Source organism: Lepidochelys kempii, chromosome 1 (genome assembly GCF_965140265.1).
Source record: "Lepidochelys kempii isolate rLepKem1 chromosome 1, rLepKem1.hap2, whole genome shotgun sequence".
Lineage (NCBI taxonomy): Eukaryota > Metazoa > Chordata > Testudines > Cheloniidae > Lepidochelys > Lepidochelys kempii.
Genome location: NC_133256.1, coordinates 5,561,320 through 5,577,801, shown reverse-complemented (window position 1 = coordinate 5,577,801; position 16,482 = coordinate 5,561,320). Strand labels below are relative to the sequence as shown.

General features: G+C 43.4%; 1 protein-coding gene across 1 annotated transcript; it reads right to left on the bottom strand.

The window, feature by feature from the left end:
- Positions 1 to 15,183: 15,183 nt before the first annotated feature.
- Positions 15,184 to 16,119, bottom strand: LOC140897314 (olfactory receptor 51G2-like). Its single transcript, XM_073309830.1, has one exon. The coding sequence runs from the start codon at positions 16,117 to 16,119 to the stop codon at positions 15,184 to 15,186; it is 936 nt and encodes a 311-aa protein (XP_073165931.1).
- Between the last annotated feature and the right edge of the window lie 363 nt (positions 16,120 to 16,482).

Below are 16,482 nucleotides of genomic sequence, written 5' to 3'. Positions count from 1 at the left end.
ACCTTAGAGACTAACCAATGCATCCAATGAAGTGAGCTGTAGCTCACGAAACCTCATGCTCAAATAAATTGGTTAGTCTCTAAGGTGCCACAAGTCCTCCTTTTCTTTTTGCGAATACAGACTTACACGGCTGTTACTCTGAAAGTTACAATTGCATTACTGCTATTCAGAAGATACATATGATAATGTGGTATTATATGCAACAAAGCTTTGGTTAATATACTCACACACTTCCTTGATAGCCTGATGGTAAGAGACACAGGAACAGCCTTGCAGTTCAGGTTTCTCAATTCTTGAGTGAGGAATGCAGTGCGTAGAAGACACAAATGCTACGAGCTATTGAAGCGAACTTAGGGTTTACTTGACTAACTTAAACTTAAAATCAAAACCTAATAAACAAAGAATAAAAACTTAGGGAAACCAAGCTTCGCCTATTTCCTTTGAAACTTAAAGTTTAAGAAGAACAAGTAGAGCCTACTAATAGTAGCAGTCATCGTAGACTGATCGAATAGATAGAGAGATATAGAGCAGAAATTGAATAAGTAAGAATAGAAAATGGAGTACTCTGTCGAGGTGGGTCACCTCTTTTTTGGGCAAATTGCTGGAAGTCCTTCCTCCTATGCCCATATTTAATTCCTCCCCCACAAAATGTTATGGTACTCTTACCCCATAGGCTTGTATGTTTGTGTGTATTGATGACAGGTACATCTGCACATAAGTTTCCCTGTGGTGTACCTGTTAAGTCTGTGGGTACAACATTGAAAAAAAACCTATGCCATTCTCCACTGTCTATAGGTCTAGATAAAAGGTCATAGACATACGCGTGGGTATTTATCTATTTAGGTAACAAAGTATAGGTCAACTTTACTTTTCTGGGTAAAAGGTCTTAATATAGATATACTAATTTTGCCTTACATTAACATAGAGGATATGGCTTGTAGGTCTCTTGCATTACAGCCAAACTTACTTGAATATAAATCTATAAACCTATTACAGTACATCAAATACTTGACCTATAAGAAAAGACATATATATATATATATATATAAATATATATATATACTCAAGCAGTTTAGTCCTATAAGCTACACAGGTTTACTTTTGCAGAGAAATGTAACCATCAAATGCATTTTTAAAGGTTTTATTATATTTCCATTTCCCGACTGTCTGACGGCTCCAGCATTTCTACACTGTAGCTACCCCTCAGAGTTACAGGGCTTACAGTATCTCTGTCCCCGCTCTGGTCTTTGAGTGCCAGATATCAGGCCTTGTAGTCTTCCCTCTCATGGGGTGGAATCCCACGATTCTCTCACCCTCAGATTAGGCTCTGAGCTACAGCACACTGCGGTTGACTGTGCTTGGCGAGCAGGTCCGAGTGTCTGTGGTTCTCCCTTCTGGGAGTCTGTGACCAGTGGTGAGATGAGAGACCAGCCAGCCTTCGAGAACCAAAATACTGTTGAATCCGAACAGCAGGAAGAAAGTGGAACATGGGAGAACCAGAGGGTTTTAAAACAGCAATCTGTACAGATCTCTGACCCCAAGCCCTTTTGCTCTGACGGGGACCCAGGCAGGCCGAGGAACTTCAGACTTCCCAGCAGTGTCTGCGCCTGTCAGTCTGAAGAGATTCTCACAACAGCTGCCCCACCTCTGGACAGACTGACAGAACTGGCAAAACAAGCTGTGGAATGCGGCTGGAACTCAGAAACGGGCTCTTCCCAGCTTGTAGCTTCTGTGTTCTCTCTTGACCTCCCTGGGGTGGTGGCTGAGCAATGTCTTTTCTTGAGCTATTGCTTCCCTTCTTGCTTGTTTTCCAGCAGCCTGCTATGAAACTAGGAAGATCCATATTGGTTTCACCCAATAGAGCCATAATATAAACATCCCAAATGTTAACCCAATATTGCTCTACAGCAAACATCCCAAGAACTAAAAGAAAAGGAGTACTTGTGGCAGCTTAGAGACTAACCAATTTATTTGAGCATAAGCTTTTGTGAGCTACAGCTCACTTCATCGGATGCATAAAAGTGGAAAATGCAGTGAGAATGTTTTTATACACACAGATCATGACAAAATTGGTGTTTATCACTTCAAAAGGTTTTCTCTCCCCCCACCCCACTCTCCTGCTGGTAATAGTTTATCTAAAGTGATCACTCTTCTTACAATGTGTATGATAATCAAGGTGGGCCATTTCCAGCACAAATCCAGGGTTTTACAAGAACGTCTGAGGAAGGCGGGGGGAGTAGGAAAAAACAAGGGGAAATAGATTACCTTGCATAATGACTTAGCTACTCCCAGTCTCTATTCAAGCCTAAGTTAATTGTATCCAATTTGCAAATGAATTCCAATTCAGCAGTCTCTCACTGGAGTCTGGATTTGAAGTTTTTGTGTTGTAATATCGCAACGTTCATGTCTGTAATCACGTGAGCAGAGAGATTGAAGTGTTCTCCGACTGGTTTTTGAATGTTATAATTCTTGACATCTGATTTGTGTCCATTTATTCTTTTATGTAGAGACTGTCCAGTTTGTCCAATGTACATGGCAGAGGGGCATTGCTGGCACATGATGGCATATATCACATTGGTAGATGTGCAGGTGAACGAGCCTCTGATTGTGTGGCTGATGTGATTAGGCCTTGTGATGGTGTCTGTCAGGGGGCTTATTCCTTCACCCACTTACTTCCCTGGTCCTTCTCGCATGAACAGAGAGCAACAATACCCGAAGTCCAAATGTGCAAACAATTTGATGTTTATTGGGGTGAACTTCCAGCAAGCATGATTCCCGTTTCCTTCCTTAGTGTCCCCCTTCCCATCTCTGACACCACAGAGTCGTACACCTGTGTCCCTGTTCCCATTCCTGCGCTTAGCCAAACATGATTCTAATTTTCTTACTCCCATTCCCTGTTCCCATTTCCCCTCTTTAGCAAAACATGATTCCAATTTCCTTACCCCCATTCCCTGTTACCATTTCCCCTTCTCACCCCCGCCCGCACTTCCTGATTGACTGCAGACTATATAGTAAAACTTGAGTTCCTCTTAGATATACCTTATGCCATCATTTTCCTGAAATTTAACTAACGAATCCTAACGTATTGTAACATGACCACGTAACCAATTATATCCCACCACCTTAATTAGTTTACACCCAGCAAAATTAATTATACAGCAGACAGGAACAATCACAGAACCAGACAGAGATTATATAGACAAACAATAGCAAAGTGGGAACTATAATGACAAAACAATACCGAAGTGAGGATTTCACATCCCAGCTGTCGATAAGTGAGTTCTTGCCAGACAGGATGCTATCAGACTAAGTTTCCTTTTACATTTTCTAGGCACTTCCCTTTCTCTGGAGGTGATAGGCATTATCAGGACAGGATTGTATCCTAACAGCCCAATAGCACCTTATTTCAATGTGACTAGTTTGGAATGTGAGGACATGACTGTTCGCTTCCCAGCTTATGGCTGCCTCTGCTGCTTAGCCAAAGGCCTTAGCCTAAGAACAGGGCCTCAGACTGTCACAGTAAGAGAAGGCCCTTACACTGGCAGACAGTGATTTTGATTCTTTCTTTTATACCTCTATAACTAGCCAAGTGATAAGAATACACCTAAATTCTTAAAGTACAGGCCTTTGCAGACAGGCCTGAATATCTATGTCCTAACAGTGTCCCCGAATAGATATGTGGGCACAGTTGGCAACGGGCTTTGTTGCAAGGATAGGTTCCTGGGTTAGTGGTTCTGTTGTGTGGTATATAGTTGCTGGTGAGTATTTGCTTCAGTTTGGGGGCTGTCTGTAGGCAAGGACTGGCCTGTCTCCCAAGATTTGTGAGAGTGATGGGTCGTCCTTCAGGATAACTTGTAGATCCTTGATTATGCCTTGGAGAGGTTTTAGTTGGGGGCTGAAGGTGATGGCGAGTGGCGTTCTGTTATTTTCTTTGTTAGGCCATGCGGGTACCCCCACAGTATGCAAACATTTTTATGGCTGACTTAGAACAATGCTTCCTCAGCTCTCGTCCCCTAATATCCCGACTCTACTTGCGCTATATTGATGACATCTTCATCATCTGGACCCATGGAAAAGAAGCCCTTGAGGAATTCCACCATGATTTCAACAATTTCCATCCCACCATCAACCTCAGCCTGGTCCAGTCCACACAACAGATCCACTTCCTGGACACTACAGTGCTAATAAGCGATGGTCACATAAACACCACCCTATACCGGAAACCTACTGACCGCTATTCCCACCTACATGCCTCCAGCTTTCACCCAGACCACACCACACGATCCATTGTCTACAGCCAAGCTCTATGATACAACTGCATTTGCTCCAACCCCTAAGACAGAGACAAACACCTACAAGATCTCTATCAAGCATTCTTACAATTACAATACCCACCTGCTGAAGTGAAGAAACAGATTGACAGAGCCAGAAGAGTACTCAGAAGTCACCTACTACAGGACAAGCCTAACAAAGAAAATCTATCCCACATATCTATTCAGGGGACACCTTCACAGGGCCTAATAACATCAGCCACACAATCAGAGGCTCATTCACCTGCACATCTACCAATGTGATATATGCCATCATGTGCCAGCAATGCCCCTCTGCCATGTACATTGGGCAAACTGGACAGTCTCTACGTAAAAGAATAAATGGACACAAATCAGATGTCAAGAATTATAACATTCATAAACCAATCGGAGAACACTTCAATCTCTCTGCTCACGCGATTACAGACATGAATGTTGCGATATTACAACAGAAAAACTTCAAATCCAGACTCCAGCGAGAGACTGCTGAATTGGAATTCATTTTCAAATTGGATACAATTAACTTAGGCTTGAATAGAGACTGGGAGTGGCTAAGTCATTATGCAAGGTAATCTATTTCCCCTTGTTTTTTCCTACTCCCCCCGCCTTCCTCAGACGTTCTTGTAAAACCCTGGATTTGTGCTGGAAATGGCCCACCTTGATTATCACACACATTGTAAGAAGAGTGATCACTTTAGATAAGCTATTACCAGCAGGAGAGTGGGGTGGGGGGAGAGAAAACCTTTAGAAGTGATAAACACTCATTTTTTCATGATCTGTGTGTATAAAAACATCCTCACTGCATTTTCCACTTTTATGCATCCGATGAAGTGAGCTGTAGCTCACGATAGCTTATGCTCAAATAAATTGGTTAGTCTCTAAGGTGCCACAAGTACTCCTTTTCTTTTTGCGAATACAGACTAACACGGCTGCTACTCTGAAACCATCCCAAGCACTGGGTTTAACATACACATTCATTATGGCAGCTCAGCTCCATGTCTGTCACAATGCTTTTCCCAGATGACACATAGTTTATGAATACAGGATAGAGACAGTCAAAGTGCAAGTGAGAGAGAGAGCAATAGACTACTTTCATGTGGGAAATAAGTTCCATTTCCATGAATACTCATGCATTTGACTTTCAAATCCACTTCCTGCAAACACTCATCGTGGATGAATATCCGGTGCTGGGGTTACGATGTACGAGTGAGTCAGAGCTCAGGGAATAAATATTTTCTATCCTGACTCCAAGGCTTGTTACCACTCTGGATATGGGCTACAGACTGACAGAAGAGAACCTGAGGAGAACCAGTCAGCTATTAACCCAGGGACAGAGGAGCTACTCGGCTTCTGTTTGCTGACAAGGTATTGAATGAGGACTGAGACACTGCGATCTTTTCAGATTCTGAAGAAATCCAGTTGTCAAACCGTGCATTTTAAGTCCCACTGTAAGCTGAGAAATCATCCCTGAAAGAAGATCAGAGGGGAAGGAATGGGTTGACAGGTGTATGCTAAACTACAGATGTGTCAATGGGTATTAGTGCAAATGTAGTGTTTGCATATTCACCCATTAGTGACACCAATTCCTCTCCCACCCAGCTGAAGTAACTGCGTGTGTTAGCTTGTAACTTGCCTAGTATCTATAGACCCGACCATGGAGACAGGATGCAGGTCCTGTGAGGAAGATCGAATGCTCAGGCTTCAGTTAACATTGGCCAGGCAAAGCACTTCAGCTTCCCTTGGGGGGATTCTTGGGGATCAGAGTGTATCTCTGAGAGCATATGGTAAGGGAAAGTTAACAGAGCCCGGTTCTGACTGAATTTACACATGAAATCTGGAGCAACCCAGTAGAAGTCACGATTATTGAATTAAGAACCTGGCACTAAGAATTTATCCCATGTGCTGGAAAGAGAGAGTGGAATAATTTGAAGTCTCAGGAGTGGAGAAAATAAAATGTATATCCGTGAGGCAATGAAACACGTTTATAAATAGCTTGAATGCAGGGCAGATAAATAAAATGACCATCTTCGCCATGCACTTGCCATGTGTTTATGGGCATCATGATACAATGGGCCAACTCAGAAGTGTGTGGCCAGAAAGAGTGTCTGTATGAAGGTCAGAATTGTAAAATCACATAGTGCTCAAGTAGGCTATGGAACTTGCAGCCACAAGATATCAATGTGGCCAAGAACGTCTAAGGCTTCAAAGAGGGATGGGATGTTTAAATGGGTAATCAGGAAATCCAATTACATAAGAACATAGGAATGGCCTTACTAGGTCAGACCAAAGGTCCATCCAGCCCAGTATCCTGTCTACCAACAGTGGCCAATGCCAGGTGCCCCAGAGGGAGTGAACCGAACAGGTAACGATCAAGTGATCTCTCTCCTGCCATCCATCTCCACCCTCTAACAAACAGAGGCTAGAGACACCATTCCTTACCCATCCTGGCTAATCGTTCCCTTTTCTAATCCTTTTCTAATGCCAGTATATCTTTTTTGAGATGAGGAGACCATATCTATGCACAGTATTCAAGATGTGGGTGCACCGGGATTTATATAAGGGCAATAAGATTTTCTCCATCTTATTCTCTATCCCTTTTTAAATGATTCCTAACATCCCGTTGGCTTTTTTTTTTTTTGACTGCCGCTGCACACTGCGTGGACTTGGGGATATTTTTTCCAATGTGCATTACTTTGCATTTATCCACCTTAAATTTCATGTGCCGTTTTGTTGCCCAATCACTTAGTTTTGTGAGATCTTTTTGAAGTTCCTCACAGTCTGGTTTGGTGTTAACTATCTTGAGCAGTTTAGTATCATCTGCAAACTTTGCCACCTCACTGTTTACCCCTTTCTCCAGATCATTTCTGAAGAAGTTGAATAGGATTGGTCATAGGACTGACCCTTGGGGAACACCACTCGTTACCCCTCCCCATTATTAACGTTTAACATTTATAACAGTACTGAGAATTTTTGAAAAAAATGTCTTAGATTCATAGATATTTCAGTCAGAAGGGACCATTATGATGATCTAGTCTGACCTCCTGCAGAACACAGGCCACAGAAAAAACCTCTCACCTATATCTGAGCTATTGAAGTCATCAAATCGTGGTTTAAAGACTTCAAGGAGCAGAGAATCCTCCAGAAAGTGACCCGTGCCCCATGCTACAGAGGAAGGTGAAAAACCTCCAGGGCCTCTTCCAATCTGACCTGGAGGAAAATTCCTTCCCGACCCCAAACATGGCGATCAGCTAAACCCTGAGGATATGGGCAAGATTCACCAGCCAGATTCTACAGGAAATTCTTTCCTGGGTATCTCAGATCCCACCCAATCTAATATCCCATCACAGGCCAGTGGGTCTATTTACCATGAATATTTAATAAGCAAAACCACGTTATCCCATCATACCATCTCCTCCATAAATGTATCAAGTTTAATCTTAAAGCCAGATAGATCTTTTGCCCCCACTACTTCCCTTGGAAGGCTATTCCAAACTTTACTCCTCTGATGGTTAGAAACCTTCATCTAATTTTTGTCTAAACTGCGTGGTGACCAGTTTATATCCATTTGTTCTTGTGTCCACATTGGTACTGAGCTTAAATAATTCCTCTCCCTCTCCGGTATTTATCCCTCTGATATATGTATAGAGAGCAATCATATCTCCCTTCAACCTTCTCTTAGTTAGGCGAAAGAAGCCAAGCTCTTTGAGTCTCCTTTCATAAGACAAGTTTTCCATTCCTCGGATCATCCTAGGAGCCCTTCTCTGTACCTGTTCCAGTTTGAATTCATCCTTCTTAAACATGGGAGACCAGAACTGCACACAGTATTCCAGGTGAGGTCTCACCACTGCCTTGTATAACGATACTAAAACCTCCTTTTCCCTATTAGAAATACCTGTCCTGATGCATCCCAAGACCGCATGAGCTTTTTTCACGGCCATATCACATTGGCGGCTCATAGTCCTCCTATGATCAACCAATACTGCAAGATCCTTTTCATCCACCGTTACTTCTAATTGATGCGTCTCCGGCTTATAACGAAAATTCTAGTTATTAATCCCTAAATGCATGACCGTAAACTTCTCACTATTCAATTTCATCCTATTACTATTACTCCAGTTTACAAGGTCATCCAGATCCTCCTGTAGGATATCCCTGTCCTTCTCTAAATTGGCAATACCTCCCAGCTTTCTATCATCCGCAAACTTTATTAGCACACTCCCACTTTTTGTGCCGAGGTCAGTAATAAAAAGGTTAAATAAGATTGGTCCCCAAACCCATCCTTGAGGAACTCCACTGGTAACCTCCCTCCAGCCTGACAGTTCACCTTTCAGTAGGACCCATTGTAGTCTCCTCTTTAACCAATTCCTTATCCATCTTTCAAGTTTCCTATTGATCCCATCTTATCCAATATAGCTAATAATTCCCTATGTGGCACGGTATCAAACGCCTCACTGAAATCTAGGTAAATTAGATCCACTGCGTTTCCTTTGTCTAAAAAGTGTGTTACTTTCTCAAAGAAGGAGATCAGGTTGGTTTGGCACGATCTACCTTTTGTAAAACCATGTTGTATTTTGTCCCATTTACCATTGACTTCAATGTTCTTAACTATCTTCTTCAAAATTTTCTCCGAGGCCTTGCATACTACAGATGTAAGTATTCTACACCTTCCTGATTTACATGACAAAATATGTCTAACTAGTGGATGTCAGGAAGAAACTTTCCCTGGGATCAGAGTATCTCTTAGTTCTCTATTGCAGGGCTTTTTCCATCTTCCTTTGCAGCATCTCATAATGCCTACTGGAGACTTGGCTAGACAGACTGTAGGTCTGATCCAGTCTGGCAGTGCCTACCTTCGTATTGGGGGCATAAATCCAAGACAACATTTTTGCTGATTTTCCCTTGAGGTCCTGAGAATCTCTCGACTTGCATTGAGAGCAGAAAGGTGTCTCGCTAACTATCACCTAGTCTCCTGTTCTATTTCTTTTCAGGAAGAAAAGTTCAAAAGTCCCCAGAACTGCCCAATACATTATGTCAGCTGTCAATGACACTAAAGTCAACTCTGTAATGTTCCTTCTCACCGGGATACGTGGGCTGGAAGACATCCACCTCTGGATCTCAATCCCCTTCTGCTTCATGTATATTCTTTCAATCATAGGAAATTCAGTCATTCTGTTCATTATAAAAACAGATCCAAGCCTCCATGAGCCCATGTACATTTTCCTTTCCATGTTGGCCGTCACAGACCTTGCCTTATCCATAACCACCATATCGACGATACTGGGCATATACTTGTTTAACTCTAGGAGAATCAGCCTCGAGGCCTGTTTTGCCCTGTTGTTCTTCATCCACTCGCTTTCAAAAATTGAGTCCTTTGTCCTCTTGTTGATGGCCTTGTTGATTCCATCTTGGATCATCTGCCCATGAAGCCCTTTTCTCTGCCCCATCTCTTCTCTGAAGACCACACCTCTCCTATTCCCCTTTACCCGAGACTCTGCCCCCTTAGCCAGAGTCACGCCTTGCTAAGAGTTGCACAGGGAGCCAGAGCCACTGTGAGGTGCCCTACACCCTCTACATTTTATCCCCCAGGATGTACAAGTCAGGGAATGTGGAGAGTCTTGGGCTCCCCACCGCAACCTTTGCTCCCAGGCCAGCTCTGAAAGTAGCCCGACTCTGGCTTGTCAGGGTTCCACAGAGCAACACCTCTGACCTTTGTCTATAAAAGGCCTCTTACCACAACCTCCTGTGAGAGCTGGCTTCTGGGAAGCCCCATGACTCCAGCCCCTTAGTGTCTGTGGCAGATGTGGGGGTGACAGTGAAAGTTAAGTAGTGGATTTCTGAGGGAAATGTTGGAGTGTCCCAGGGAGGTTCAGCACAGTCACAGAATCAGTGACTGTAAGCCATTGAGGCTAAATGGGTCTCACTGCCAAACTGTGGATCAATGGCCATGGGGGCCTTCTCTTTGATTGTCTGGTTGAGAGAAAGCAGTCTGAGGGCAAAGGTCAGCTTCACACCTCGGCCCTGTAACACAGACGCGGCTGAGCACTATGGTTGCTGTGCCCAGGCTCATACAGGTTTCAGCAAAGGTTGCTTCCAACCGAAAAGGAAAGACTGATGGGACGATGCTCTAAGAGCCACAGGGAAACTAGGCTGGGTCCCAAGAGCTTCTTGTCTTCCCAAAAGAATGTAAGTTGGGCCAGTTCTGTTTGCTACTAAAGCTCCTCATTTCAAGGAGGCTGGGGGTGACTATGTAGCTCTGGTCACAAGTAAGAGTGTCAAGTGTCCATTCAGTGCTGCTGGGTGATAAGCTTTTATCATCGATGGGATGTTGTTCCCAGCTCAAACAGTGGGACAATTAAAAACATCAGAATTCAAGAACAGCCATAGTGGGTCAGACAAATGTTTCATCTAACCCAGTGTCCTGTCTTCCAATAGTGGCCAATGCCAGGTGCCCCAGAGGGAATGAACAGAATAGGGAATCATCAAGTGATCCTTCTCCTGTCGTCCACTGCCAGCTCTGGGAAACATAAGCATCCCTGCCCATCCTGGCTAATAGGCATTGAAGGACCTCTCTTCCACTAATTTATCCAGTTCTTTTTCGATCCCTGTTATAATCGTGGCCTTCACTAAATCCTCTGGCAAGGAGTTCCATAGGGTGGCTGTGTATTGTGTGAAGAAATACTTCCTTTTGTTGTTTTAAACCTGCTGCCTATTAGTTTCATTTGGTGACCCTAGTTCTTGTGTTATGAGAAGAAGTAAATAACATATCCCTGTGTACTTTCTCCACACCTGTTATTATTACATTGTGAGATTCCTCTCATGACAGGAAAGGATCTGGTTTACAGCATAAAGAGTCCATAAATAATGGTTTCACTGTGAAAGTCTTGAGCCTTCTAGGCCAGCATATATTCTTGTTGAGTGATTGGAAGCATTCAGAATAGCAACTTTCTTCAGTTGCATCCAAAATAGAAATTCACTCAAGACAATAAATGAAAGATTTATAGAAGTTAAGGAAAGAAGGGACCATTAGATTATCGAGTCTGATCTCCTGGACACTTTCTCCCAGTTTACCCCCATATTGAGCCCAATGACTTGTATCTGACTAAAGTATCACTTCTGTTCCTCTAAAGCATATCTTTTAGGAAGGCATGTAATATTGGTTTGGAGATATCAGGAGAATCCACAACGTCCTTTGAGAGTTTGTTCCCCTGGTTAATGACCAACACAGTCAAAAATATGTGTGTCTCATTTCCAAATTTAATTTCTCAGGCTTCAGTTTCCAGCCACTGGTCCTTGTTATACTTTTTCCGGCAAGGTTAAAGAGCCCTTTAGTACCTGGTATTTCATTCCTGTAAAAGGGCTGGTAGACTATTATCAAGTCAGTTCTGAATCTTCCCGAGTTCGACTCACTACGTGCCAGTTTATACAGCCAAAGGTAAGTTGGAAGTGACCGAGGAGGCTGTATTAGTCAGTCCCAGGATGACTGTGGGCCACCAGTGTGCTGCAGGAGTGAAAAAAGCAAATGAGATCCTAGAATGTGTGAGGCGAGATAGGGAAGTAGTAAGATCCTTATAACAGACACTGGTCACTTCCTCTGGCAAACTATGTAAAATTCTGGTCACGCGTATTACAGAAAGAAGAATTCAGACTGGAACAGGTGCAAAGAAGGGCTCCTAGGATGGTCAGGGCAATGGAGGGCCTTTCTTTCGGAGGAAACTGGAAGAATTCGGCTGGTTCAGCATAAGACAAGCCTGTCATTAGACAGCACCTTTTGATGAGGGAGTTCTGGGCCCCTCCTGCAGCTTGGCAGTAAGAGGGAGAATCAGGACGTGGTTTCAGAGTGAAGGATGTGGAGAGTGTTGCCTCGGCAAACAGAGCCCTGCGGGGCTGCCCCTCACTTTGTTCCTGACCCTCACCTGCTCCATGATCAGTGAGAGCCGCTCTAGTGCTGGTGATAGACCTCACACTCTGCATCCAAATTTCCATTATCACCCAGTTTGGGGGTAGCTGGATCAGGGGGAGGAAGTTGTTTGGGTCCAACAGAGAGTTGTAGCTGGATTTGGGTCACGCCTCTTTCTATTCAGAATGTACATAGCCTTGCTGAACAAGTGATTGCATGTCTCTTGGCTGAAGAAGGGGAGAGAGTGAGTTGTGCCTCAGGTACCAAGTGGCTCTGTGAGCTAGTCACTGTTATCTCCGGAGGTCTGTGGTGTAACGGGGCTCTCCTAAGTATATTTTTAAATCTCATTATTTTGAACCATGTGATGATTTTCTGGGTTCTGGCTCATAGTTTTTGAATTGGGCTTGGCAATACTGCGCAAGTAGTTCAAAAGATGTGAAGGGAAACTAGGAAAAGTCATAAAAATTAGGAACAATTTTTTAAAGTACCTCAGAAGCAGGAAGCCTGTCAAACAATGAGTGGGGCTGTCATAAATATAAAGGGAAGGGTAAACCCCTTTAAAATCCCTCCTGGCCACAGGAAAAATCCTCTCACCTGTAAAGGGTTAAGAAGCTAAAGGTAACCTCGCTGGCACCTGACCAAAATGACCAATGAGGAGACAAGATACTTTCAAAAGCTGGATGGAGGGAGAAAAACAAAGGGTCTGTGTCTGTCTGTATCGTGCTTTGGCCGGGGATAGAACAGGAATGGAGTCTTCGAACTTACTACGTAATCTAGCTAGGTATGTGTTAGATTATGATTTCTTGAAATGGCTGAGAAAATAGCTGTGCTGAATAGAATGAATATTCCTGTCTGTGTGTCTTTTTTGTAATTTAAGGTTTTGCCTAGAGGGATTCTCTATGTTTTGAATCTAAATACCCTGTAAGGTATTTACCATCCTGATTTTACAGAGGTGATTCTTTTCTTTTTACTTCTATTAAAAGTCTTTTTGTAAGGAAACTGAATGCCTTTTTCATTGTTCTCAGATCCAAGGGTTTGGATCTATGGTCACCTATGCAAATTGGTGAGGATTTTTACCAAACCTTTCCCAGGAAGTGGGGTGCAAGGGGTGGGAGGATTTTGGGGGGAAAGACGTTTCCAAACTATGTTTTTTCAGGAACCCAGATAAAGTTTGGTGGCGCCAGTGGAAGTCCAAGTGTAAAATAGTTTGTACCTTGGGGAAGTTTTAACCTAAGTTGGTAAAACTAAGCTTAGGAGGCTTTCCTGCAGGTCCCCACATCTGTACCCTAGAGTTCAGAGTGGGGAAGGAACCATGACCGGGGGCACTGCATGACTGAGGTGCTAAAAGAGCACTGAAGGAAGATGAGGCCATTACGGAGAGGCTAAATGAATTCTTTGCATTGGTGTTCACTGCAGAGGATGTGAGGGAGATTCCCACACCTGAGTCCCTCTTTTTAGGAGACAAATTGAGTCCCACATCGAGGTGTCAGTAAAGGAGATTGTGATGCTACACCCCATATTGATGATAGTGGTATGATTATGACATGATTATGACATAATTATGATGCATCTGGTATAAGATAGGTCTTGTGACGTGTCACTGGAAATGTTAGGATTTGCTGAATATTATTATCCTATTTGTGTGCATGTTTCATTTTTCTACCTGAAGTTATCAACATGGACTATAAATCTGTATTTAAAATACCCGCCCCCAGCAGGTATTAATACATAATCTGGGTTAATTAGTAAGTTAACAGTGATTTTAAGAAATACAGAAAGTAGGATTTAAGTGGTTCCAAGTAATAACAGAGAGAACAAAGAGAATTACCAAGCAAAATAAAATAAAGCATGCAAGTCTAAACCTAGTACAGTAAGCAAATGATTACAGATGAAATCTCACCCTCAGAGATGTTCCAGTAAGTTTCTTTGACAGACTAGCCTCCTTCTAGTCTGGGTCCAGCAATCACTCACACACCTGTGGTTCCTGTCCTTTGTTGCAGTTTCTTTCAGGTATCCTTTGGGAGTGGAAAGGCTACCTCTTGAGCCAGCTGAAGAGAAAATGGAGGGGTCTCCCCCAGGCTTAAATAGATTTTCTCTTGTGGGTGGAAACCCCGTCTCTCTCCTATGTAGAATCCAGCTGCAAGCTGCAGTGTTGGAGTCACCTGGGCCATTCACATGTCCATGCATGACTCAGATCTTTACAGGTGGCAGCCATTGTTCACATGCTACCTTGAACATCACAAGTAGACTTCTTATGTTGATTGGAGTTTTCCAAGGTTCCATTCTCAATTAAGTGTTTCTTGATAGTGCACTTAACTTGCAAATTCCTTTCTTAAGAAGCTAACCAAATGCCTTACTAATGCTACTTAAAATCAAACAAGTACACAGCCACTATTCATAACTTCAAACACAATAATGACACATGCATACAAATAGGATGAATATGTTCAGTAGATCATAACCTTTACAGGGCTGTCTTACATGGCATACATAGAATCAAACATAATCCAGTTATGTATATTTACATTCATGAGCATATTTCCAGAAATAATTATAGGGGAAACATCAGAATGGTGCCACCAAGCACTCTGGGATACATACTCACAGTGCATCGCTCACGCTGTCGACAATGGTGCCCCAAATGTGGACACAATCTGTTGAGAGAGGGAGCAAATGTAGACTCGCTTTGGCGACTTTGCTTTTTTCGTGTCAACATAAGTTTCATTGACAAAACTTGATAGTGTAGACAAGCCCTTTGTAAATGCTACTGACTGCCTTGGTCTCCATCCCCCAGTAAGCTGTCCTCCCTCACCAGCCCCTCTCCCATTGCTCCAAACCTTAAACACTGTCTGAACCTCTCTCTACAGACTGGAGATCAGTAGCTCATGTTGTGTCAGATGTAAGGGTCCAACAAGGAATAGGTGGCCCATGTTTTTCATCTCCCAGGTCAGCAGCACTGGAGCCAGCATTGACCTTTCACTTGACAAACACTCTGATTATCCTCCCACGAAGGTGTTTGCTATTCACACTGTACACGATCGGGTTCATCAGGGGAGGGACGAGGAGGTAGATGTAGCCCAGGACAATCTGTAGTAAGGGAGAAGAGCCCTTCCCCAATCTGTGTATCAAAGACAAGCCGATCTCTGGTGTGTAGAAGAGCAGGATGGCACAGAGGTGGGAGACGCAGGTGTTCAGGGCCCTGAGGCACTCTGTGTGGGATGCAACACTCAGCACCGTTTTGAGGATCATCACATAAGAGAGGAAGATGAACAGTGAATCTAACCCATCCATGGAAATGGTAAGAAACAAGCCATAGATGTAGTTGACTGTGATATCCGAACAAGCCAGCTTCATGACATCCTGGTGCAGGCAGTAGGAATGGGAGAGGACATTGACTCGACAGTATTGGAACCGTTTCAGGAGAAAGGGGAATGGGGATGATACGGCCACCCCTCTTAGCACACATACCAGTCCCATCTTGAATATTCTCGGCAGGGTTAAGATGGAAGCATATCTCAGTGGGTTAGAGATTGCGACAAAGCGGTCAAACGCCATCAACAAGAGTATGGAGGATTCAATGAATACAAATGAGTGGATGAAGAACAGCTGGGCAAAACAGGCATCGAGGCTAACCTCCCTAGAGTTAAACAAATACACACCCAGTATTGTCGGTATGGTGGATATCGATAAGCCAAGGTCCGTGAAGGCTAACATGGAAAGGAAAATATACATGGGCTCATGGAGGCTTGGATCTGTTTTTATAATGAACAGAATGGTTGAATTTCCCAATATTGAAAAAACATAAATGAAGCAGAAGGCGATAGAGATCCAGAGAGGGATGTCTTCCTGCCCAGGTATCCCAGTGAGAAGGAACATTGCAGAGTTGAGTTTGGTGTCATTGACAGCTGACATAATGTACAGGACAGGTCCCAGGAGTTTTGGACTTTCTTTCCTGAAAGGAAAAACAACAGTGACAATGTGATATTTAATGAGACATCATTCTGCTCTCTGTGGAATCCTAGAGACTCCCAGGATCTCAAGGAAGATCAGCAAAAACATAGTCTTGGATTTACACCACGGATAAGAAGATAGGCACTGCCAGACTGGACCTGCAGTCCATCTAGCTCAGTATCCAGTGACCAGTTCTCGATGCTTCAGTGGAAGGTGGAAGAAGCCCTATAATAGGCAGCTATGAGATGACCTGCTCCCAGGAGAAGGTTCCCTCGACACCCACTAGTAAGACATATTTTGTGGTATAAATCAAGAAGTTTGTGG

Excerpts from the sequence above, each read along its gene's own strand:
- LOC140897314 (XM_073309830.1), bottom strand. The coding sequence starts at position 16,119 with ATGTCAGCTGTCAATGACACCAAACTCAACTCTGCAATGTTCCTTCTC.